General features: G+C 34.2%; 2 protein-coding genes and 2 long non-coding RNA genes across 8 annotated transcripts in view; 3 read left to right on the forward strand and 1 right to left on the reverse strand.

Annotated features, from left to right (window-relative positions):
• Positions 1-1,105: 1,105 nt before the first annotated feature.
• LOC107063279 (uncharacterized) lies at positions 1,106-2,327 on the forward strand. Its single transcript, XR_001475181.1, has 3 exons — positions 1,106-1,854; positions 1,940-2,033; positions 2,195-2,327. It is a non-coding gene; the product is annotated as an uncharacterized lncRNA (long non-coding RNA).
• A 5-nt stretch (positions 2,328-2,332) lies between these two features.
• Positions 2,333-6,167, forward strand: LOC102604671 (uncharacterized). Its single transcript, XR_368360.2, has 5 exons — positions 2,333-2,392; positions 2,516-2,625; positions 3,613-3,888; positions 4,032-4,191; positions 5,954-6,167. It is a non-coding gene; the product is annotated as an uncharacterized lncRNA (long non-coding RNA).
• Positions 6,168-7,367: 1,200 nt separating this feature from the next.
• LOC102604127 (protein FMP32, mitochondrial-like) lies at positions 7,368-16,634 on the forward strand. 3 transcript variants are annotated; one of them, XM_006360563.2, is made up of 8 exons: positions 7,368-7,478; positions 7,632-7,789; positions 8,315-8,420; positions 10,644-10,703; positions 14,756-14,832; positions 14,909-14,965; positions 16,100-16,166; positions 16,266-16,634. In XM_006360563.2, exons 2-8 carry the CDS (start codon positions 7,632-7,634, stop codon positions 16,383-16,385), a joined length of 645 nt encoding a protein of 214 aa, XP_006360625.1. In that variant the 5' UTR covers positions 7,368-7,478; the 3' UTR covers positions 16,386-16,634. The 3 variants fall into 3 exon arrangements, with proteins under 3 accessions (XP_006360625.1, XP_015170420.1, XP_006360626.1); XM_015314934.1 differs by lacking the exon at positions 10,644-10,703; XM_006360564.2 differs by lacking the exons at positions 7,368-7,478; positions 7,632-7,789 and adding an exon at positions 7,805-8,009.
• A 1,350-nt stretch (positions 16,635-17,984) lies between these two features.
• LOC102603791 (probable LRR receptor-like serine/threonine-protein kinase At1g06840) overlaps positions 17,985-25,756 on the reverse strand; it is a 45,982-nt gene continuing 38,210 nt past the window's right edge. For all 3 annotated transcript variants that reach the window (XM_015314932.1, XM_006360562.2, XM_015314931.1), the window contains 3 exons: positions 25,228-25,472; positions 22,696-22,830; positions 17,985-18,590 (listed from right to left, as the gene is read on the reverse strand). In XM_015314932.1, coding sequence (XP_015170418.1) covers positions 18,261-18,590; positions 22,696-22,830; positions 25,228-25,472 — 710 coding nt within the window. In that variant the 3' untranslated portion in view covers positions 17,985-18,260. The remainder of the gene's footprint in view (positions 18,591-22,695; positions 22,831-25,227; positions 25,473-25,756) is intronic.

Below are 25,756 nucleotides of genomic sequence, written 5' to 3' on the forward strand. Positions count from 1 at the left end.
TATATATATATATATATATATAGAATATCGGTCTTGTCATTTATTTTCATATCTAATTACTTGTTTTCGATCTTCTACTCTTCCTATGTCATCTCCTCTATCATATGTTATTGTCGGCATACAAACTTTCTATGAAAAACCACAAGTAAGCTAAAATTTGGGAAAAAATATTAGAGGTGGCTAACTAAGAGCTTTTCTTGTATTTATTTTTGTGTTGTGTGCTCCCTTCAATAATATTTGACATCTTAATAGTATTTTTCTGCACAATAATGCAACCTGCAATTTTTAATACTATCAAACTGCTTAATAAGTAGAATTTTAAATGCAGAAAAGAAAATATATATTGTTACTATTTGTATTTTTTTGGAATGCACAAAGAGATCTGTTTATAGTAGTAATATATATATATCGTGACCAAAATATTCAACCAACAAGCTGACAATGAGATTATATATAAGTGAGAAAAAAGATTCTCCAATTGATGACCGAATTGAATGGTATCTATAGAAAAAATCACATATTGTCAAACATGTAAACATTATATGTTTAGCATTTATTTACCTCCTCTTGGTTGTAAACCTGTTCGTGACCCATACATGTAAACCTGTTTGTATACGAAATATGTCGTGTGATGAATAAATTGTTTATGTCTTATGAGTCTATGATGAATACACTGTCTATATATTTGTTATTCATGCTTTAACAAGTTATTTTAGCGCATATTCTCAGACAAAGCTGGCCATGATGGCCTAATAGATTATGTTAGCAAAATATCAATGACTTCAAAGAATGTCCCTCAAACATATAGTTTTATGTCATCATCTACGTGAATACTTAAATATATAACAAATATAATGAACCCCTAAACAAGGATAATGAGACAAAAGTATAATAAAAAGAAAGAAGCAGGAATAGAAGTAAATTATTACTGCTATTACACTAAAGAACATTAAGCTGACTATGAGATTATATATAAGTGAGAAAAGATTCTCCAATTGATCACCAAATTGAATGGTAACTATGGAAAAGTCACATATTGTCAAACATGTAAACTTTATATGTTTACCATTTATTTACCTCTTCTTGGTTGTAAAACCTGCTTGTGACCCATACATGTATAGACCATCATACACCAACTCCATAATTGTTGGAAACTATATTAGTGCACCACTTGTGGTTTCTTTGGCCATATGTTTGAATTTTTCCTATGACAGTGTAAAGCCCAATTTGCTAGACTGACTTGTTCCTTTGGCAAAAGGTAATGACCATAGCCATCCTGCATCCAATAAAACTCTTGGACAAGATTTCACCATAGGACTTGTGCTCAACAAAGTACCAATTCCTCCACATAGTAACAATCATAAGGTCATTGCAGCCACATTCACAGCCAGCCTTAGCTTGTAATTTGGTATAAATGCAGCATTAAAAATGGGCACAATGATACCCAATGAAAATGAAATAGCCGAGGGTACTGCTGCCTGGAAGGAATTTGGCAAATGTTCCTCATTATCTTTTTCATGTTCTTGGTTCTGTCCTTAAGTTTCTTTGTCTATCTTCATTTGATCTTGTTGTATGTCTAATTGAGAGTACACTGAGACAAACTTTAGGCCATCCTTGGTATTTGTTACTAATAATCTGACTTGAATTTTATTATTTATAATGTTTTTACAATATCACATATCTTCTGTAACTTTATTTTAATATTTGAAAATATCCTTCGAATCATATGCAAGAAAAAACCAACAAAACTGACACTTTGGGAGGATTTCATTGATCATGAGGGAGTTAAACTTTTCAACCAACTTCATGATTACCCGATCATTCTTGCTAGGAGAATTGGGAAATCATCTTCAGGTAAAAGTGCAAATAAATTTATTTTTTCCTTTTTGAAAAATATATGACATGATGAAACTAAAATTACATATTCAAATGCATGTAGGAACGTCAAATAGATTCGTTGGTTTGACGAGCAAATTCAATACAACAATTGAAATCAATCCTCCATATCCACAGGCTGCCGAATTAAGGACGTGGTAATATACATTTTTTATTTAATGCATCGAAATTTCAAAATATTTTGAGATATAAAACACATCTTTAATCTTATTAAAATCACAAAGTTTTAAAATTTCACTTTTATTTATTTTTTCCTAATCTTTCTACAAGACATTTTCATAATTTTACTTGGTTATAGGATCAAAACAATTGAAACAAAGCTTGTTGCTTATAAGATGAAAAGTACAACTCCAATAGGCTCTATTATGTTGATTCCATTTGAGGATGAGGTTATATCTGTGGCTAACATCCAAGCACAACCTCCGGTAAGAACAACAAGTATACGAAGGGAAATCTACTGCACAAGTTGTCACCAATCCACACATCTTATTCCTAGGTATATTTGCTCTTATTCAAAATTAATAATAACTAATTAAAAAGATTTATTTTCTATTTTCAAAGAAATAAATGTCTTAACTAACCATTATTTTTTTAATTCTTTCATTGATTATCAAAACAGATGTCAATTTGAAGTTACTATTAAGGACAACAGCTATTGTTTCGAATGAAATTGCAGAGAAAATGTTGCACCTCACTTCAGAAGAGATTTATGAAATTTGCTTCATCAAGGTACATATCACTATTTTCTCACCAAATAATCACAAAGAACTTGTTGTGATTTTGTATTTTCATAGTTTAGACAAAACAATAATGACATCAACTTTAGACATAAAAAAGAACAACGAGAAATTTGAGAAAAAAAGTAAAAGACATTGTACATTGAGAGTGATTTTAATATAAAAACAAGTGAACTCACAGATGAATAAAACTCCATCTTTTTACAAAAAGTTTCATTAGCAATTATTACTTATGAGCTACTTGCATCCTACTTCTTGAACATATGACTTCCTTAACTTGAAAAGGATACTATAACTCTATAAGCTTAGAACTCTAGCATGAAAGAATTTGTAATAAAGATCTATTTTTATGTACATGTAAATTGTAAAAACTTTTATAGTAGGAACATGTGATTCTAGGTCATGCCTTAACTCTAAAAGAGGTTTTAACTTTACATACTTGTGTGTATCTCTTACATTATGTCGTCAACATCTCCTTCTGTAAAGTGTTTAGTGTACTCTTTTCAATCAAAATTTCATATCTTATGTTCGTGTTTCTTTTCTCTAGCACCTAACTTATACTTTTTCTTATCTGTTTACAGTCAACTTTCTTTATAAAATATTATCATTGTATATATTTTTTTGACTTTTATCCATCTCACATGGTTACCCATTGGCTGAGCGCTTTGTACATAAACTGTCATGCGTACCTACCACAATAGGAGTGGCAGTTTTAGAACTGTTGCATGTTAACTCTGATTGGTTGAAAGACCTTTAATATTGAATTTCAGTTCAGATGTAAATACATAAACATAGAGATATTGATTTTCCTTTAAAAACAACTTTAATATTTACTGTTGTTGATCATCTTTTTTTATGCTAAAAATATTCAATCTCTTTCTATTTGTCTGTTCGCTTTATTTTCTTATTATTATACATATAAAATATAAAATATTAATGATTTTGTTATTATTAATCAAATTTTTTTCATTTTTTCCAGAAAGAAACATTATCGCTCCAAAATGTGGAAGATCAATTGAACGGCAAGATATTCAACATTCAAATGAAAAGGCTATTCACAAAAAGAATGGATGCAACACAAAAATTATTCATTTTGTCTTACTTGGAGAAACAAGATGTAATTCATAAACCAATGACATCTACGACTGTCAATGTTACAGATGCGAAGAAACGCACAATTGAACATCTTAGTTCAGGGGAAAAAGAATATCCTAGCATGCAAATGAAAAATCCTCCCATCAAAAAGAATTAAAAGGTATTTAAATTATTTTGTACATCGTTTATAATTTCATCTTTGCAATTGACTAATATAAATAGGATTTACTTATCTTTCAATATTTTTTCTTTGAATTCGATTTAGTCTCTAGACACATTATCTTTTGTTGTTTTGAATTGCAGTTGGAACACTTTTGTTGTGGTTCTCGAAACGGTCATTTTTTGCACTCTTTTGCTGCTGCCATTGAATGCCGTGTTTTGCAAGCTTCTGATGTTGCTATGTGGATGTCTTCTGTTCCTCTTCTTTTGTGGAAATTGAAAATATTTTCTCCTGTGATAGCAGGTTAGTTAAACGTTATTTTTTTACAGCTACTTCTTTTATCACTTAAATGAAAATATATTCTTTCTGGTATTATAATGATTGTTATGCTGATGGCTTACATTAAACATATGGGAACGCTTTTCGATTCTGCCTTTTTATCATTTTTACCTTCTGGCAGATAAAGCTTATGTAATTGTTTCTTCACATGCAATTGCACAACCATTTTTCCATCACTGCTCAGGTATATAAATTTCCAACATATACCTAACATGTCCACACTGGTTGGAGGTGTAACCCTGTCCTAAGTCCCAATGTTAACATTGTCAAAAGAATCTTACAAGACCTTGTTAACTTTGAATAACAATACTGTTTGTCAAAAAATTAAAACATACAAACACCAAAGCTTTGTTCACTTCTTCACGTGAGGAGAAAATGGTTACAAAATTTTAGTTACATTTCCAACTCCTCATGTTTCTACAGTTTCTTGTCATAATTCTTCTTAAGAAATGGCCTTTGCACCAAAGGCCATGCTACTTTTAAAATGCTAATTTGTTTATTGCTTTTAAAAATGCCCAGTTTGCATTCACTGCTGTCAGAGCGAAGCAGCTGCTTCATTTTATTATTTAATGTGCTTGCATATCAATAGGATTTTTGGAGAATCACTGGTTTGGAAAGTTCACACATGATGTGGTTCTTCAAAGGGAGGGGTGAATGTCACACAGTTATTCCTTCCGATGCTAGCTTTCAATTCTGTTTGCTTTCCTTGAACAAGAAATATGAACTCCCCATCAGTGCTTAGCAGTTGCTTCCTCACATTCCTATAGAATCTTTTTTGTTAGCTTGGAGCCTTGGACTATAAACATGTCAATGAGTCTGCTAGAAGCCTGCTTAATCAAAAATAAAATGTTGCAAGTTGAACTTCTTGAAAATTTTAAGCGACAAAGGTACCACATGCGTTGTTTTTAGACAATGATAACTCATAAAAGTCGTTGGCCTCTAAACAACATTACAATGGTGACCTTAATTTTTATGAGACTATCAGTAATGTTAGTAATGTTTGATAGATTAATTGTGAACACAAAATAGATTCTTTGCGTAAATGCATTTGAGTAATGGATTACTGTATGTTTTATATGTCTAATGGCAAAGTTTATTTAATCTTTCTTACACTACTTTTGTATTAACAATTTCCTTCTCAGTCTAATAGATGCAGGTTAAACTATGGGCTTCTTTGTTTCCGTATATAATGTAGTATTCTTGTTGAATTGAAAAAAGTATTTTGATGAAAATTAACTGGATCCATATTGAAATAGCCGCAGATCATCTTTGCATTAACTTAATGTACTATTCTTGATATGGTTCTATTTCTTTCATATTCAAATTTACACATATGTAGATTTCCATGGTTGCATCAAGTTCCAAAGGTAAATAATTTTTTCTTACCTTCATATATATTAATTTGAAGTTGATTGTGTTAAATCTTGCTATAACCTTTTGTTATAAAATTCCTACCCTCACCAAGCCCCACCTGTGAAATTGCACTGGGTATGTTGTTGTTGAGAAGGAAAAAATATGTAAGTTTGTTAAAAGTTAGAAGTCTTGGCCATACGATTTATAGTGCTTCTATTATTAGCGTTACATTGTTTGTTGTTGTGTTTAGTGCCTATTGTAAAGTTAGATTGTATTATTTATAGATCCTAGACTTGCTAACAGATATATCATATGTTGTATAACTTAATGTGATTCTGTGCTGACATTTAATCCCTCATTTTGAATGTAACAGGTGATTTTGATCAAAGATGGTCCAGAAGATCCAAGCATGAAAAATGCATATATTTTTGTCTAATTTAAAAAAGTATGTAAATCTATGTAATTAGCACTCCCACATATGGAAATGTTAAACTATGTAAGTATCTCAGTTCAACAATCAGTAGTATGACATTCACATGAATATGTAATGAACAAATTTGGCAGCTATAATGTGTTTAAATTAGTAATTTTCTCATTGCAATATAATTTAAGTCCATTATAAATTATACGTCGCAACCGTGCGGTTACTCCATCCATTACTGCCACTACTTTTCTAAATTTCATATCCTATTGTTTTAAATCGAATGTGCAGGGAAAGTAGCCACAATCTCTTTTTGCTAACATGTATTTGTATGTATGATTAGTATTAACAATTGAAGAGTATTTAATGAATACCTGTCTGTAGTAAAGTTGTTTGTGGAATGGGAGAAATTAGTTGTATTATTGCACTTTAAAGTTCATGTGTTTTATTCGGGATATGAAGATTGGTAAATCGAGGAACTTATCAGATGGGTTCCGAGTTATGTTTGTTATAACTATTTCAACGGGGATATATGATGTCACCACTAGCTTAAAGCCTGCAATTTCGAAGTTATTGCTAAGTTTGTTGAGTTTAATTGGAATGGTGATTTTTTTGTTGTTACCAATCATCGTCCCATTGTTTGAGAGTATGAAAGAACATTGGCATAATAAATGTTGGATAAGGAGAGATCCAAGGATTTGTAATTTGAGTAAATTGGAGGAAGATATTAAAACACCAGAAGAGGTAATTAATTGTGGGGTTAAAGAGGATAAATATGGCCACATGAATATAGTACATATATATTTTTGCCATGAAAATCAAAGTTAATTATAGAAAATTGTTTTAAATAGTACTTTTTTATTCATTTATTTTTTAAAGAATAACAACGAACTGTGCTTTACAAGTAGATTTTCTGTCGTGCATTTAATATCTATGTAATAATAATTGATCACCTTCTTATAATATATATATATTGATAAACTTTGCACAAGGATACTAAATTATGAATGTTTGCCCAACTTAATATTGAACTAATTGTTGAAACTTGAAAGAAATATAATACTGTCTCTCGCTTATATATTATACCATGTGGATTCTTTTATTGTGCAGACTAAGAAATATGATTCGTTTATTAAATGATGGACATTGTGTTTTTTGAAATTAAGGTTATTTAAAAATATTTTTCACTGCGTTCAATTTCAAATATATTTCATACTAAAATCAAAATAGAAGTAAAAATTATGATAACATTTTAAACGTTGGGCCCGTGCTTAGCACGGGCAACACTCATCTAGTATTATATAGAAAGGTGAAGAGGAGGACGACCAAGGTTATTTTGGTAATTTCATACTGACGTATCACGTTCTAGAATCATGAGTCTTCTTCTTTAACCTTCCAAACAAACATGAAAAAGCTTGTAGCTCTCTGCATCGATGGCGTATGGAGCATACAATCAATGGGTTCAAACTGAATTAAAGTATAGATTATATGTGAAAAGTCACTAAAATTTCAAAAAGTTATTGAATTTTGATCGCCTAATTTCAGAAGAGATGCATTCAGTTGCAAGAACCTAAATGTTGACTCCGTCAAATTTAAATTTTGATTCGCTTCTGCTCTTCGTTATTTGCAGATGCAGAATGTGAAGAAGAGAACGGCCAAGGTTATTTTGGTAATTTCACACTGTCATATCAAGAATCATCGGTCTTCTTCTCTAACATTCCAAACAAACAATAGACGCACTGTTTCCTTAATTTCATACCACACTCTCAATTCTCTTCATCTTGGCAGGTATATATCACCGTATTAAGTATATGATTCTTTTACACTTTTTACCCAATTCTTTTTCAATCTCAAGTTGGGTATCCATCTTCCTTAAACCTGTTCGTCTCTTTTGTGCTCAAACTGGGTATTCATGCTTACTATCAATTTGTTTGCTAAGTGGGTTGCTTAACTATTGATGATAATATCCTACAACTTCAAGAGTAATGTTAGAGTCGTGGAAGGGAAGGTAAATTTGCACTTCTATGAATAAATCATAAATGTGATTGCTAAATTGCAATAAATGTGCTCAATCAATATTGAAATGACTACATTCATCTACTTTATGTTGTTCGGATTTCACACCCACATTCATGCCAGTATTTGATTCGGGTGCAGATTTAGAGGTCGGATTGTTCATCACACATAAATTTATGATTGGAAAGAAAGGATTCGAGTGCGGATATGAGTGTTGGAATAGGAAAATAAATGTATTTTACTCATATAAATAATATAATAAATAATATGCTCATGAAACCACAATACAAATGTCAGGACCAATGTTTCACATGCCGTCCCTTCTTGGCCGAAGGTGCATTTCCATTTCTCTGGAACAAGTCCATTGTTTCACATGCCACCTCCATGTTCTATTATGATTCAGGTTAGCAGTACCTTCTAATTGATCTGCTCTGCTATATTATAAATATATGCTTGTGAAACCAAAATTTATGTTATATAGATGAGTCTTATCTATCTTCAAACACAAATCGAAATTGAGCACATATAAAAACAATGTTGTGTGTGTTATTATTTAACAAAACCTTTAAATGTAATTGTGTTCCTTATGTCTCCAGGAGTCGAAAAAAAGGATACTGGCATGTACCAGTTGCCTCATAACTTGAATCTGAAGAGGAAAGGGGTTGTGCATTAGGCATGCCAATTCTCCTATGGCAAATCAAAATTCAGTGTAAACATATGTAAGTGCTTTTCATCAAAGAAAAAGCAATGGATATAAAATAGTCTTTTATGAAATCTGATAGATTGGCCAAGGGGCCTAAGTGCCAAATGTGGCTCAAATATCCTCCAAACATCCCATGTACATATGAAAAAGGCAAAAGGCATAAATTGCCCCCTAAACGTATACCCAAAAGTCATTTACACACTTGAACTAATGGGGTGACCTATTACACACCTTAAGTACATAAAAGTATATTTATTTCCCCCTTCCGTCACCCAACCGAGGACATTATGCCTAGAGTGAAAGCCACTCGCCTCCTAGTTAAGCCACGTAATAAAAGACCCCAATCCGATTCATTTGAGATTTTACCACGGTGGTGTTATTAAGATTGGAAAAAAGGAATACAAGGGGAAACCATATCATGGTGGAGGAGTTTATGAGTTTTTAGATGTTGATATAGATAGGTTATCTTATTTTGAATTGAGGGATTGTCTGAAAGAGTTGGGGTATGAACCTGGACAATGTGTGTTGTATGTAAAACTTCCTAGAAGTACTGCTATGTTAGAAATCAAATCTGACTATGATACTACTTTAATTGCTGAGTGTTTGAGTCATGGAGATATTTTGGACTGTTTTGTGTGTCACTTTGTTGCTGATCCTGTTTTGGTCCCACCTTTATTGGAATATGGGGAAAGTGGAGTAGGTGAGGGAGCATCTCAAAACAGTGGGCCTAATGCATCTTTTAATGCTGAATTAGAACCAACATATGAGGCCCAAGAAAATGCCTCAAACCTTGCCTCAAACCCTGCCCCTGCTTATGCCCCTGCCCCTATCCATCCTTCTACTGATCCAACTCTTGACCATGTTCATCCTTCCTCTGATCCAATTCCTGACCCTGTCCATCCTTCTAATGAACAAGATTCAGATAGAGAATCATTGAATGGGGGGGGATTTAATGGGAGTGATGTAGATGATGAACTAAGAAGTTTTAGGGAGGAAAAGAGTAAAAGAAAGAGAAGGAAAAGGGGAGAAAGAGCTCCATTGCCTGATCATGTCAAGTTAGGAACAGAAAAAAAAGGGCCAGATGCTGGGTATGATGAATCTACAGGTGGTAATAGAAATAACTTAGAAGGCAAGTTAGCTGGTGATGAGCCTTATTATCCCTCAGATGAAGCTGCCAGTTTTGAAACAGATCCAGATGCTTTCAGTGATGATGAAGAAGAGGTTCAACAAAGAGAGAGAGTTAAGCCAAGAAGGAGAAAGAAGGTGAATAGAGTTGTATTTGATGCATCTTCTCAAAAAGTAGTGTGGGAATTGGGTCTTGTATTTGAAAATGTTAATGAGTTTAGATCTGCTGTTACCAAATATGTTGTTGCTGAACATGTTGCAATTGAAATGTATATTAATGAACCAACAAGGGTAAGGGTTAGGTGTACAGTTGGTTGTCCTTGGGTTTTATTTGCTAGCTTTGATTCTAGGACAGATAATTTTGTTGTAAAGACATACAATCCAGTTCACAAATGTGATCCTACTAATAGGAACAAGTTTTGTAATAGCAAGTTCTTATCTAGTCACTACAGTGAAAGGATAAACGAACAACCTGACATTAGAATCTTTGAGTTTCAAGGGCTTATTAAAAAAGAATTGGATTTATATGTTGGAAGAACAGTGTGTAGGAGAGCAAGAAACAAAGTATTACAGGAGTTAATGGGTGACTATGTTCTTGAGTTTGGGAGGATTTTGGACTACAAAGATGAGATGCTAAGACTGAAGTTTTGAATGACAGTTTGGAAAATGTAGCTCTATTCTTTGTTTCACGAGCTGAAATAGCAGAAAGTTAAGACTTTACTCAAGATCTTATGTTGTAAACAATGTGCCCATTTCCACTTTGCTGAATAATTGTTTTGTGCATTTTTGCCTATGTAGTCTGAGATGATTCAAGAAGCCAACCTCTCCAAGTTCAAGTCTGAAGTACAAAGTTCTCAGGTACAAAATTGTCATGAAGCTCTGTTAGTTGTGCATATCGGTATTCTAAAAAGTCTTCAGCTGTGCATCTAGTTATTCTCTGTCTTGTGCTAGGGGAGGTGTAATGTATTTCTTCTGCTTGTAGAATATTAGCTTGCCCTTAGTCACATCTGCTATAGATGATTTTCTCTGCCTAGATAGACAAGTAAGCTATCTTTGTACGCTGTTGTATGTAGTCCCGGAACATATACAAGCTGTTGTTCCCAGTTATTTTTTCTACATAATGAAAAAAAAGCATATTCATGCTGTTGTTAAGACCTTTATTGCCTAGCCATTCTCTGGTGCTTTGACTTTTATTAATGAGTTTGTAGATGGAGGCGTGATAATGCATACCAGTGATATTTTTCTTCAATGATGTTAACTGTGAGGTAGATAACTTCAGTAGGAAAAGCTTTAGTTTGTTGTGAGTTGTGAAAGAATATGAAACTGTTGTTGAAAGCAGCATCCGAGAGATTGATTGGATTTTCCAGATTCATGACAATTAATTATCAAAAAACAGAAAAGAAAACTACCTTGCATCTTCTAGATTCCATGAATGGAATCAATTACTTCATCTAAAAAGAAAAGAAAAGAAAAGAGACAGAATACGAAATTGAGGTCATCACATGGTGCAAACTTTAAATTTTATGTTTGAACATCTATATTAGGTATACTTATAAGTATTGTGTTTTAAAGTTTTACTTATAATTTATATTAGCAAGTATATTTAAGGGATTAAATATTATTACTTTGGTTATGTTATTAATTATTGACATAACCGAATAACCAAACCGAAAAAGCCGAACCGAATAGAGGAAAACCAAACCAAACCAATTTTATTTTGGATCGGACTGGGTTACACTTTTTAAAGCCAAAAACCGAAAAATCCAAACCGAATAGTGCAAAACCAAACCGAAAAACCAAATGCACACCCCTAGTCACATGTTAAGGGTTGCACTCATTGGCATGGAAAAGTATGTCTTGGAGCCTTGATAACAACACTGAAGCACCCATAAAGTGAGGTGAAGTGCTCAACATGTTTTTTGCCTCGCTTCAGGGCTTTAGCATGCCTTTGACAACACTGCATATGACAAGTATAGTGGTTAATTCTTCTACCTCCCACATCAGGATGTAAGGGGAGATTCTATGTTATGGTATTGAGTTTGATCTGCCTTGGGTTCTAAAGTAAATTCACCTAATTGGTTTTACTCTAGTCCTGTACATCTCTTCCTTGCTTCTTTGTGGGTTTTCTTTCCTTTGGGGGGTTGGGTGGGTGGGGGAGGTTCGATGGTTGGTTTGACAGACCAATCTCAATTGCTGCACCTTTGATTTATGGATTAAGTATTACTAGTATAGTTGCGGCTTGGCTGGATTATGGTTCTCTTATCATTTCTTGCAGAAATTATGGTTCATGATGATTTTTTACTTTCATTTGCCCACCTAAATAAGGCAGTTCATTGACCCAATGATCCAAATAACAAGAACATTTTCCGTTAACTCACATGCTGACCTGTGCATTTCTTGGTCTCCGTTATTTGGCCATAATAATTTAAATCAGCTGATGCTGAAATTGTTAAAGCTTAGTGAAATAGTACAATTACTTGCTTGAATATTTTCAAATGCCCTTCTGGTTAGAGTGAATGAGGGTTTCTTCCTAATTTTACATATATATGCTGAAATATTACAATTTCAAAAGGCAATTGAATTGAGTCATCATCACCTTGTGTTGGATAACAATTATTCATTACAGTATGCACCAAATTCCTGTCAGGAATAAGGTTGTGCTAGCAGTTGATTGAAAATGGACACATTTCTCATTTTCACAAGCTAGGCGTGGATCATACAAACGTTTGTTTCTTTTCATTAGTAAACTCCCATAAGGAGTAAGAGACTGTAATTAAATATAGATTCTTTCAAGTCTGTGTTTCGATGATTTACGGAAGAAGATTTAGCGTGTAACACTCCATAACATCCTACAATTTTGCCACTAGTTTACTTAAAAAGAACATAAACTCTATCATCAGAGATCATTCCTTCATTCAATGGAGGAGGTTATTCTCGTTCATTCAAGATACAATGATGGATGCTTGGAAATGGAGACACCAAATCAGTGATACCATATTGCAGATGAAGAGCGTTTTATTTGGCTATACTGCCGTTTAAGTAGAACTGTAATACAGACTCATTTCTCTCAACATACAATGGTGGATGGGTCCAGTAACATGGATGTGGAGAAGCTGATCTCCTTTAGTAACAATATTGTTCAGTTCTTGGAAGATGATAAAGATGTCAGCTTCTTGAAACAGTGTACATAGAGCAATCTAATTCAATCACAGTGCCACTCTGAGTACCGCGCCGTTCAGAGTTATAGCAGAGAACAACAGAAGCACAACCTGAAGCTGCTGCAGATGCTGAAAAGATAAGTTGCAGAAAGTGTTCGATCAGGAGATCTAGAGAGAAGAACTTAATGTTATAACTGTTGAGATCAAATTTACATCGTCAAAGAGCCTCCTCTATTGAGGAGCAAAGGCAATTGCTCAAGAAATTTGAGCAAGATCGGCTTCAAGCAGAGATGAAGCTATCATTGTATGCCCCTGTTACAAGTATCATCCTGGACTAGGATGATCAATCAAAAATATTAGGCCATAGTGTGGAGAGAGATGAGAAGGTAGTTGAAAATTTTGAGTTTCATTCATCAAAGCTGACTGCCTTTGACACTTGTAACAGCATCTGAAAGATGATTAATTTGTAAGAAGTACCATTGCTCAGGGAGGAGGCTTAGTTATCACTTGGATTTTGGAGTACCTCATTACCTTGGCTGATCAGATTTATTCTAATCATATCTCTCATATGTTCAACAAAAAAAAAAGATGACCTGTAATACAGATCAACAATGGTTATTCTTTACTTTAAGACATGATATGATCCTAACCTGGTCGTATAAAGAAGCAATGACTAAAAAAAATAGATGAAGTAAAATTGTCGAATCAAATGAACAACTTAGGTCAGCTGGATCTTTCTAGTAATTAGTACTATATCAACCGTACCCAAGGGTGTGGCCTAGTGGTCAATGAAGTGGTTGAGAGCCATGAGGTCTCAGGTTGAAAAAAACACTAGGTGATTCTTCTCATTTGTCGTAGCCTTGGTGGACACTCATTTGTCGTAGCCTTGGTGGACACTAGGTGATTCTTCTCATCTCGTAGCCTTGGTGGATAGTTACCTGGTACCTTTTGCTGGTGGGAGGTAACAAGTATTCCGAGGAATTAGTCGAGATGTGCGAAAGCTAAGCCCGGACACCACGGTCATAATTTTTTTTTTACTATATCAACCAAGTATGAAAATTAAAACTAGTTGGTTGTGAAGGGAGCTTTGGCTCAGCCTCTGATAGCTGCAAATACTTTAGGAAGGAGTTGCAGCCTCAATGTTTTGAGGGATCAAAAGGGTTCAGCCTAAAAGGCTAGTTGGCCACCCGGGAAAGGATGACATAAGTATTTAGAATTTTGATTTGTGGTCAGTGAGTCAAATTGATTGCCTGATTTGAGACAACTTTTTCAAAGATATCACAGCAGTTTTTTTTGTTTCGCTTACCGGGAAGCATCTTTTAGGAGCAACCAGCTTATTTACTTTGACTAATCCAGGATGTTGGAAATCATCAACACAAGACTAATTTTCCTTCTGATAGACAATGTGAGACGAGTGTTACTGATGGCATATATGGCTATGATGGCTTGGGAGAAATTTCAACCTTGCCTGTATGACAATATTGTGTTCAACACAGTGTGAGACAGATAGGAGAACACATGTCAATTTGAATTTGTTCTTGCATGGATCTAACCCTTCCCAAAATTCTCTTAACATTGGGTGATCAAGGAGGAAAATTTACTTCAAACTCAGTGTTGGACTGATGATTATTGCATCATGGTTGTGCTAATAATATATATGTTCATGATATATGTTTTTGTTCTATCCCCGAATGAGCATTGGTTTGAGTTTGATGTATGGAATTCATACCGATTAAAAAAAATTTGTTGCAGGAACATCATTTTTCTCTGCTGCAACGTGAACTTGAAAAGCTTCGGAATGACATTGAAAAAATGCGCAGTGAACTAAGGTACAATTGAATTGTTGGAAAAATGATTCTACTTTTGAGTGCCAGTTTCATCAACCAATATTATTTGTTCATGCAGGTATGAGGTTGACAAGCTTACTGCCGGTCAACGGTTGGATTTAAATCTTGAAAGAGGGTAAGGCCTGAATAGTTTTAGATGTTAGTGAATGATTAGGTTGTTCATTTTTCGACTCCCTGTTGATTGATTATGGTCATTCTAAATTGTGTAGACGCATCCGTGATGAGCTTGTTACTATATCAACCAAGTATGAAAATTAAAACTAGTTGGTTGTGAATGGAGCTTTGGCTCAGCCTCTGATAGCTGCATATACTTTAGGAAGGAGTTGCAGCCTCAATGTTTTGAGGGATCAAAAGGGTTACAGCCTAAAAGGCTAGTTGGCCACCCCGGGAAAGGATGACATAAGTATTTAGAATTTTGATTTGTGGTCAGTGAGTCAAATTGATTGTCTGATTTGAGACAACTTTTTCAAAGATATCACAGCAGTTTGTTTTGTTTCGCTTACCGGGAAGCATCTTTTAGGAGCAACCAGCTTATTTACTTTGACTAATCCAGGATGTTGGAAATCATCAACACAAGACTAATTTTCCTTCTGATAGACAATGTGAGATGAGTGTTACTGATGGCATATATGGCTATGATGGGCTTGGGAGAAATTTCAACCTTGCCTGTATGACAATATTGTGTTCAACACAGTGTGAGACAGATAGGAGAACACATGTCAATTTGAATTTGTTCTTGCATGGATCTAACCCTTCCCAAAATTCTCTTAACATTGGGTGATCAAGGAGGAAAATTTACTTCAAACTCAGTGTTGGACCGATGATTATTGCATCATGGTTGTGCTAATAATATATATGTTCATGATATATGTTTTTGATCTACCCCCAAATGAGCATTGTTTTGAGTTTGACGAATGGAATTCATACCGATTAAAAAAAATGTTGCAGGAACATCATTTTTCTCTGCTGCAACGTGAACTTGAAAAGCTTCGGAATGACATTGAAAAAATGCGCAGTGAACTAAGGTACAATTGAATTGTTGGAAAAATGATTCTACTTTTGAGTGCCAGTTTCATCAACCAATATTATTTGTTCATGCAGGTATGAGGTTGACAAGCTTACTGCCGGCCAACGGTTGGATTTAAATCTTGAAAGAGGGTAAGGCTTGAAGAGTTTTAGATGTTAGTGAATGCTTTCGTTCATTTTTCGACTCCCTGATGATTGATTGTGGTCATTCTTAATTGTGTAGACGCATCCGTGATGAGCTTGCCAATCAAAATGCAGAAACTACAAATCTTACAAATAAGCTTGATCGGGTAAGTGTTGGATCTTGTATATTTTGAGCATGAACGTTCTTTAAACTCAATGCATCTTGTGAACATCTTTTCTTTTTCTCTTGCTTGATCCATATATAGGAAATTCATGCATTGAGGGCGCAAATTGAAGCTGCAAAATATGAAGTGATTAAATACTGTATAGGTACTCTTGTCTCTATCTCGGCTGTTGGTCTTGCAGTGCTACGGTTATATACCTAAGACATTGCAGAAGACATTTGTTGCTGAATTTTTAAATGAGCACGAGTGCCCAGATGTTGACAGTATTCTTTTAAGAAGCTTGAATAGGAATCAACCACATTGTCAAACCGCTGTAATATTCACAACTTGGTAGATAGGTTAACAATTGTATTCATTTTATTTCAAGCTTGTTCATTTGTTCAGATTTATGTAGCTCACCACATATTCAATGTTTGCTATGACAATATTTCAAAATTTGGGATGTTGATATAATCTTTCTGCTGCCTTAGTCGTTTTCAACATGTTTTCCCCTCTGCAATAATTTGGTGTGCTTGTGTAATTTTTTTTTGTACAAGCAAGTCAGTGTAAAGGAGCAATTGTTGGTTGATTCCTGAAAAGTCGACCCCAAATCAACAAAATTAGACCTCTAATTTTCAGAAAAATCTCTCTAAAAGGAAGTGTGAAGATTGGAGTCTATGATAAAGTTCAATGTCTTCATGACTATAATACCATATTCTTCAAGAGGATGATTGAACTTGAAAGCAGGAGTATGAAGTGGTTAGAATTTGGTGCAAGCTTTAATGGTACCACAAAATGAGAAATAGAAGTGCTATTTCCAAATATGACAGAATCAGTTCTTCATGAGTCGATGAGAAATTTAAAACAAAAGTTCAATGAGAACAAATGATGGAGAAAAATGAAAAGGATTTCATAACTAACTACAAGAATGAGATGTGGAAAATATTACTCTAAAACTATTTGATGAAATTTTAATTATTGAAAAAACTTGCAGTAACTTGACTCTAGAATATGCTATGTCGATGGAGTTTGAATGTTTGACAAAAGTTGATCTTGAAAATCATACTAGTTGAAAAACAAAGTTGAAGATGAAATCTAGTTTCCATATATAATTATACAAAGTTATAATGCGTGTATAATTGTGTATTTATGCAATATATATTTTTTCTGTATTGTATTATTTATACAAGTTATACATTATACATGTACTCTACATATGATGTTAAAAACCATCTTTGGTATGTTTTCTTACTTTTTCTCGTACAATCTATGTATTAATCGACTTTCCTTGTTAATCTCTCTCCAAATCACGAAGTTGCAACAATTTTTTTTAATTTTTTCTCTTTGATTTTGTTCCATTTGGAACTTGGACAAGATTTTCAAATTGTATTATTTATGGATTTGCTAAAAAAAAAATTATAGCCAGAATAAGAATGTATACGAACATGAAGGAGAAAAATGGAAAATCATCCAACTTTGCACTTGAATATTTGAAAAAGAACAACAGAAAATCCTCTTTTCCGAACCCAGGCCTAATGTTTTTGGGCTACAGATTTGCAAAGTTAAAATTGGTCATTCTATTGCAATGTATGTGTATGAGTTGTACTTATATGAGTTCTCCCTAAAAGAATATAGTAGGACCTTATCATTTTCAAATTATGTGTAATAACTAATTAAACCGGGTATGTTATTGTTGTGTAATAAATAATTAGACGTTAAATCTATCGTATTTCTAAAACAAAATAAAAATAAAAATGATGAATAAAACAGTTCAATAACATGAGATTTTAGAACACATTCTTTTGGTAATATTTTCAGTACTTGATTACTACAAACTGTTTTCTGTATTTCATTTAAAAAAACTCTTACATGATATGATAAAATCACTTCTCTTCTGAATGGAACAACAACATATATACAAGTCTTTTTTTTTTTATAACCAATATATACGAGTCTTTTTATCCTCTCAGTATTGATTCAAACTGCATATATATATTTACATACCTCAGACTTGCTAATACTGAACTTCTAATACTTCAGAATTTTGACCATTAACATGTTGGTAAATGAAGGGTATATAGCAAGTCCTTAAAAACATCAACGAGGCCTGATGGAGGGAATGACACCGCTCACAAGCTCAATTCCTTCCATGGTCGTGTAAGATGTAGTGTTTCTGGAATAAGCTGAAGTTGGTGATGTGGAAACATCTAAATCGGGTGCAATATTATTATTGTCAATTGCTGGAAGCATGCAAGTTATGTCCTCTAACTCTCTCACCACCTCCAGCATAAGCGGTCTGTCCTGTTGTTCATCCAGTGAACACTTCAGGGCCAAATCCAGGAATTTCTTGACAAAATCTGAGGAATATGGACCTATACTCTTGTCTATTATAGAAGACATCATCCCTGATTGGCATGCTGCATTCACCTGTCATTAGTACAAAAGTAACTTTTCTTACTCCCTCTGTTCCCAAAAAGAATGACACTTTAACTATTTGGAGAGTTCAACAGTTTTTTCTTTGACTGTAGTTTTTCCTCAAACTTCTAAATAGTTTGAGCTTTAATTCAAAATGTCTGATTCACATAGGTGTTGATCTCGAACTCTAATTTTCTGCCATTTCTCGTCTTCTAGGCTGGCGAGCTAGTACTAGTTGTGGATCAGCTTAAACATTGAGGACTTCACCATTTTCATTTAGGTCAAACACCTACTGGATACTATTAAGACAATGGACATGTTATTAGTGCTGATCTCAATTTCTAGCTGTCATAACATTTTATGTCAACGCATCCAACTTTGGGAACTCATCCCTAAGCATTCTACAGTTAGAAATAAGGGTTGGGCTATAACAGCTTTCTCTACTTCATTACTAACCTTTCTCCAATTAATTTTGTCCCAATATGGAGCACCCATCACAAATTCTGGGAGGAGTGGTAGGCACATTGCCATCAACATATCTTGGCATGCCTTTGAGAGCAAAGTCAAGATCCATAGATATCTAGAATCCAATTTTGGAGAAATGTAAGAAGAGATTGTCCAGATGGAGATCATATTATTTGTCACTGGGAGGTAGACTAACTTTGATAAACTCTGTCCTAGATGCTCTACCAACTTACATGGTGTCCCTATTTCATATACCTCATACAGTGGTTTGAAGGTTGGATAAAATCAGGAGAGATTTTCTGTGGCAAGGTAATAAGGAGAAGAAAAGTTACCACCTCGTCAAATGAAAGAATATTATCAGAAGCAAAAGACAGGGTGGATTAGGCATCAAAAACCTTAAGGACCAAAGAAGAACTCTTAAGATGAAATGGCTATCGAGATACCCACATGAGACTCAAGCTTTATGGTGTAATGTCATCAAGAACAAGTATGGGGAGCTGGACAATTGGGTAACTAAAGAAGTCACTATCCCTTATGGTGTTAGTCTTTGGAGATCCATCAGGCTCTTCTGTCCATTCCTTAAAATTCAATCTACTATCAAGGTACATAACGGCAACATGACTCTTTTTTTGGTTAGACAAATGAATGGGTCCTGATAGTTTACAAAGTTTATTTCCTGACATCTGTGCTTTGGCTCAACATCAACACGAGACAGGTGCTGAAATGTGGACACCACAAGGCAGGGATTTGTCCTCAGAAGACATTTAAATGATTGGGAAATTCCAAGAGTGACTGACTTGTAAGTTTTTGGAGAACTTTCAAGGACTACAAAGAGGAGAGGAGAGGATTGCTTATGGTGGAATGGGCATAGCAAAGGCATATATAAGGTGAAAGAGGGATACAAGCTGACAAACCAACCTAGAGCTCGGATTATTAAGTGGCCTTGGAAGCACATTTGGTAAGCCAAAGTGCCACAAAGTGGCATGTTTCACTTGGCTTTTAGCTAACTAGTTTCTGAGCACGCGCTTTGCGCGTGTAACCCTTATGAGTATATTAGTTTTTTAAAAAATAAACATTATTAAATAACGTGATTTGAGTTCTTTCTAAACAAATGTGTCTAATTGAAGTTTCTTAGTTTGTCTCACTATTAACTTTGATACTCCAATTTCATGACCTCCAAGTGAATGCACCGAGATAATGATATGAGAAGTTAATAAAATAAACTCAATTTATAAGTCAAAAAATGAGTTTGTAAAGCAAAAGGGAAAAGATAACAGCTAGCCAAATTAAATTTCTCGATAGTGTTAAAAGTTCCTTTTTGTTGGTAGAATAGTGTTAGAAGATCAAAAGATTGCATGAGATTAATTTATGCAAACCGTAGTGCAATATTAATGTTTCATCAATTAAAAGCTTGATAGGAAATTATTTACTTTTTGTATAATTATAATGGATGTGTACAAAAATAGTATATTAAATTTTTATCCACGAGCACTTAAACTAATTATTTAATTATAAATATTAAAAATTAAGGTGTAAAAAGTCTTATAATTTATAGTTTGAAAATCAGAATATTTATAAACATACTACTATATTTTTATAGAATTTAATTGTCTCTTCATACATGACTTATCCACCATTAACCTAATGCTATATGTTTCACCTTCTTAAAATGAGTAAACATTCTATCAAATTCATTCTTAAAGGTGAAAGTTAATATACATGTAAAATTAGAAGTACAAAGAACAAACATAAGAAGAAAGAAACACATGAACAAGCCAATTAGGTTTGCTTTGCTCTATAATGAAAACTGAAATAAAAATTAACGTAACAAATAGTCTATATTTGAGCATACAAAAAAAAATCTAAAATTAAAGCAAGTTGCTAACAAATCAGCAATTCAACTATATAAAGCGAGATAGAAAAGTCTCATTATAATTCTAATTACTACAAACAAGAATAAAACTAATACATCAAGCTCCAATGCTACAATAACTAAATTCTTGTCTATTCCCATGATTGTATAAGGGAGATCTCACAACTTTCACAACAAATTGTGACATTATTTCACCGATTTAGAGCTCCAACACACAAAAATTGTAGTAGTAAATAAAAGTCTTCCTTGGAAAGGTTGAATTTATAGGACAAGAATTGCAGTAATAGGAAAAGTTACATGGAAATTTGAAAGATCAAATACTATTAAAATAAATATAAAAAAGATAAAGCATGAAAATTAACTTTAAAAGATACATGTATCTACTTTAATTTCTTATCTTTAAGGAATAATTACTCATTTGTATTTTTTTTTATTTGTGAGAAATTTGAAAGGTCAAGATTAAGAATTGAGAATTAGAAGATTAAATATATGAAAATTATAAAAGTTAGCTCTTAAGTAAAGATGCATGCGTAAAATAAATTGATGTAATTAATTATTTTCTGGAAAAAAAGAAGAAAAGAGAAGACATGCATTTTAGAAAAGGTAACAAAACAATCAAGAGCCAGTTTTGTATGTTGTCATAAATGAATAGTTTAGATTTTATTTCAAAAAAATATTTATTTCATGTTTTAATGCTGAACAATTTAGATTTTAGATTTTAGATTTTATTAGGAAAAACTTAGTTCTTGTTTTAATGGTATTATTGTAGTAACTCAACTTTGTAGAGTTATTTTGGTATTTCAACTTATAACTTTATTTGTTCCCACTTTTAGTAATACTACTAGTACTAGTATTATTGTAGTAACTGAACTTTATAAGGTTATTTTGGTATTTCAACTTTTAACTTTTTTTGTTCCCACTTATAGTATTATATATGATATATGATATATGATATGATGATATGATTATATGATATGATGAGGCTACTTTGACTCTTAACAATGTGGAAAAGAGGGGAATTCCACTGTGCAACATACATCCTTTATGTGGAATAGATGTTGAGACAGTTAGACATATCTTCCTACACTGTAAAGTCACTGACCAACTGTGGCAGATTTTCCTCAATCTCAGAGGCATCTCATGGATAATGCCTAGTAAGATTGATGCTACTCTTTTCAGTTGGAAAGAAACAGGATTTGGAGCTAGAAACAGACACAGATGGAGGATTATTCCTGCCTGCATTTGGTGTACTATATGGAGAGAGAGGAATGACAGATATTTTGAAAACAGGAGCAGCAATGTGCAAGAGATTAAACTTTAATGTATATTGTTGTTCTGCTTTTGGTGTGCAAATGTTTGCTCTAATGAGACTGAGTCAATTTTAGATGTTTTAGGGGTCCATCTAGAGTCAGGATCAGTTTCTTTTTGCCTTACTTTGTTGTAAATATGGTTCTTCCGGTACTACCTAAGTACAAATATCAATTCAAATGTTGCCAGTTTCAAAAAAAAAAAGTTTTAAGGACCCAGTAACTATATTGATTCGTATGCTGTATTTCAATTTCATAAAATAGATCACATTGGAATTTATTGAGGTTCTTATTAAAGCGATAAAAGAACTGAAACTCATGAAAGCAAATGCCCTCTACTGCTTTAGTTCAGATCCATTAGCAAACACCGAATATATCTAGAAGAGCTATCAAATGTTCCCTTGAAGATTTCCGTCTTCATGAACAAAGTGCAATGCTAAGATAACTTTAGGGGGAAAAAAGAAGCAAGTACCTCCCGGACAATGTTCATTCCATGAGAAATAGGTCGCATCCCTGTTAAAAGCTCCAGAAATACAATACCAAGGCTGTAAACATCACTTTTCTCTGTCAACTTGTGAGTAAAGAAGTACTCAGGATCAAGGTAGCCCTACACAAGTGTCAAAATTTGGCAACTGTCAGCTATCTTTGGAGAAGCAAAGAGAAAAATAATTGAGAAGGTAAAAAGCAATGAAATACTAGGGGATCATAGTATGTGTATTCATGATCAAACTTCAGAGGATGAATTCTCAAGAGGAAAGGCAAGAAGACAAAAACAATCAAGCAAGTCTCTGTGTGTGAGAGAGAGATACATAGATAGAGAGATTTTGAACAAGATCATCCCCAGATTATACTTTTTCCTTTATATTAGATTCATTAGTGTAACTTGATGATTGAATCGAACTTTGATTAGTTAGGAACAAACTGGTAGATATCTGAAAATCATAATTTACTCATTGTTAATCACAAATAACAGTGACTGATGCTTGACTCTAAAATCAATGAGGCATGATATTCTGAGTTTGCAAGCCATTTCCACAGTTTCAATATTTTCCCTGTCAAACCCATATGGCTTTCATTCCATAAAGCATTCAGCTGGAGTGAATATTCAAATTTACTATTGACCTTAAACAAGAAGTCTTAACCATGGCAAATATTTGCTTTGGGAAACACTAAAATTTAATCGCCAGATTTTGATAAACATGATTTTAGATTGTTACCATACAGGACAGACCATCATATACATGTATGTAACTGCTAAAGAAATGTATCTTGGGCTTAACTCAACCCCAAAAAGTATCACATGAGGGGAGGATTTCCGAAAACCATGTAAGGAAATCTGGAGCCAGGATTGGACATTTGGAGCATGGACACTGTAAGGTGGGGGCTAACATTGGGTGAACAAGCATTGGGTGGGTTGGCTCCGATACCATGATAAAAGGGGATCCTCAAAGGCCTACCTAGGCATCTCTAAGGAGTGGCCAAGGTACCCATACACGTTAGGAAACTCTATGGGCGGTGCACAACCTCAGAGCTAGCGTTGACGCCCAATGAGTGCTGGAGGCTCCATGTATGGACAGATTATGCCCTGCGGGCTATCTGTGGGAATGATAAAGACCTCCATGCCGAATGAGCACTCCATGCACCGCTGTTAAGAGCCTCGTGTGTTGACTTGTGAGGTTGGCTTGGATTAAGCCTTGAGAGCCTGTTGGCCTAGACGTGCAGTTGTGGGTAGGGGTGGACATAAATATCGGAAAACCGAAAAACCGAACCGAACTAATTCGGTTTCTCGGTTCGGTGTCGGTGTTATTTTTTCAAAAGTTTGGTTCAGTGTAAGGGCATTCTCTTAACTAAAAATAAAAAGTCAACTAACAATTAAATCATTAATGAACAAATCAAAGTAGCAATATATATATATATAGGCATTCTCTTAACTAAAAATAAAAAGTCAATGGAGGTGTAAAACTTCATGGAGGTGTGAAGGATGTCAATACAAGTCTTTAGGAACAAACGATGTCCTTTGGAGTTCGGATCAATAAGAAATACCCATTATGATTCTCTGACCAAAACATATCATCCAGTGTGACTTATTTCTTTAAAGCATAAAAAAAGGAGCAGATGTGTTGCATGCTCAGCCAACCTCCCCCGTGGGTGCTGGCATCAAGCCGTACCAAGTGAGCAACCTTGAGGGGGATCCTCAAGGGCCTGCCTAGGCATCTCTAAGGAGTGTCTATGGTATCCATACGAGTTAGGAAACTCTATGGGCGACGCACATCTTCAAGGTGAGTGTTGGGCGCCCAACGAGTGTTGGAGGCTCAGTGTATGGACCGATTATACACTGCCCGCTATCTGTGGGAATGATAAAGACATCTGTGCCGATTGAGCACTCAAGGCACCATTCCTAAGAGCCTTGTGTGTTGACTTGTGAGCTTGGCTTAGCTCTGACACCATGATAAAGAAATGTATTTTGGGCCTAACTAAACCCCAAAAGCCAACTCATGAGTGGAAGATTGTCCAAGACACTATATGGAGACAAATTTGCCTCCCACCGACCAATGTGGGACTCAACAGTAACTACCTTTAAAATGTGTCTTAAGCATGTCACTGAAAAAACATTTTTTTTAAGACAATTGTTTTGTCCATCAATTTTTACTGTGAGATGTAGACTCATGTTTAAATTCTGCAATGATCAATGGAGGTGGGGAACACACGAAAGGGTGGAAGAAGGTCAACCGTCCATTATTGAAGTGCTTAAGAAGATGAATGTATCACACTGTTGATTAATTATTTTGATAGGAGATTTGATCCATTTAATGAGACAATTTCATGCATATGTTAGAATGAATATAGAAAAGCTCTCCCTATTCTCAGCCAGTTTTATCATTGATTTTGAAGAATATCAAGTCCTGGTCTGTGGTCATGCTACCTAGATTGCTTAAGTTGCAGGTCTTATTGCAATGCGATTTTCTATTGCAGGCTTCAACATATAAGACGAGTAAAGCCTTACAGGAGTTCCTTTCACAACAGTTGATACATTTCCACTCGTTTCAGCATCAGGTAATGGTGCAAGCCTTGAGATTCCAAAATCAGAAACTTTTGCGGTGAACTTGGAGTCCAACAGTATGTTATTTGCCTTGATATCACGATGGATTATTGGAGGATCAGCTTCAGAATGGAGGTAGAGGATGCCCCTGGCAGCACCTAAAGCAATGTATAACCTTGTTCCAAGACTCAGACGTTGCTCATATCTAGCTGTAAAAATAAAGTAAGATCTTTAATAATCTTACTAACACATGATTACAATTAAGAATATAAGGTTCCACGTGATAAACATGTTGATGACCTCATCACACAAGTGAAGAAAGTAGGAAACTGACCATCGGAGTTCAGGAGTCAAAATGAAGTAAAAACTTCAGAAAAAAAACGCTCTCTGAGAAATTAGATTTACTTTCATGTATACAAGCATTCTTTACTAGAGGGACATCTTTCACCCTCTTTTTTGGATAAAAATAAAGAACACCAGTAGAAAAAGTGAA

The sequence above is a fragment of the Solanum tuberosum genome, unplaced genomic scaffold (assembly GCF_000226075.1).
Source record: "Solanum tuberosum cultivar DM 1-3 516 R44 unplaced genomic scaffold, SolTub_3.0 scf00325, whole genome shotgun sequence".
Taxonomy (NCBI): Eukaryota; Viridiplantae; Streptophyta; class Magnoliopsida; order Solanales; family Solanaceae; genus Solanum; species Solanum tuberosum.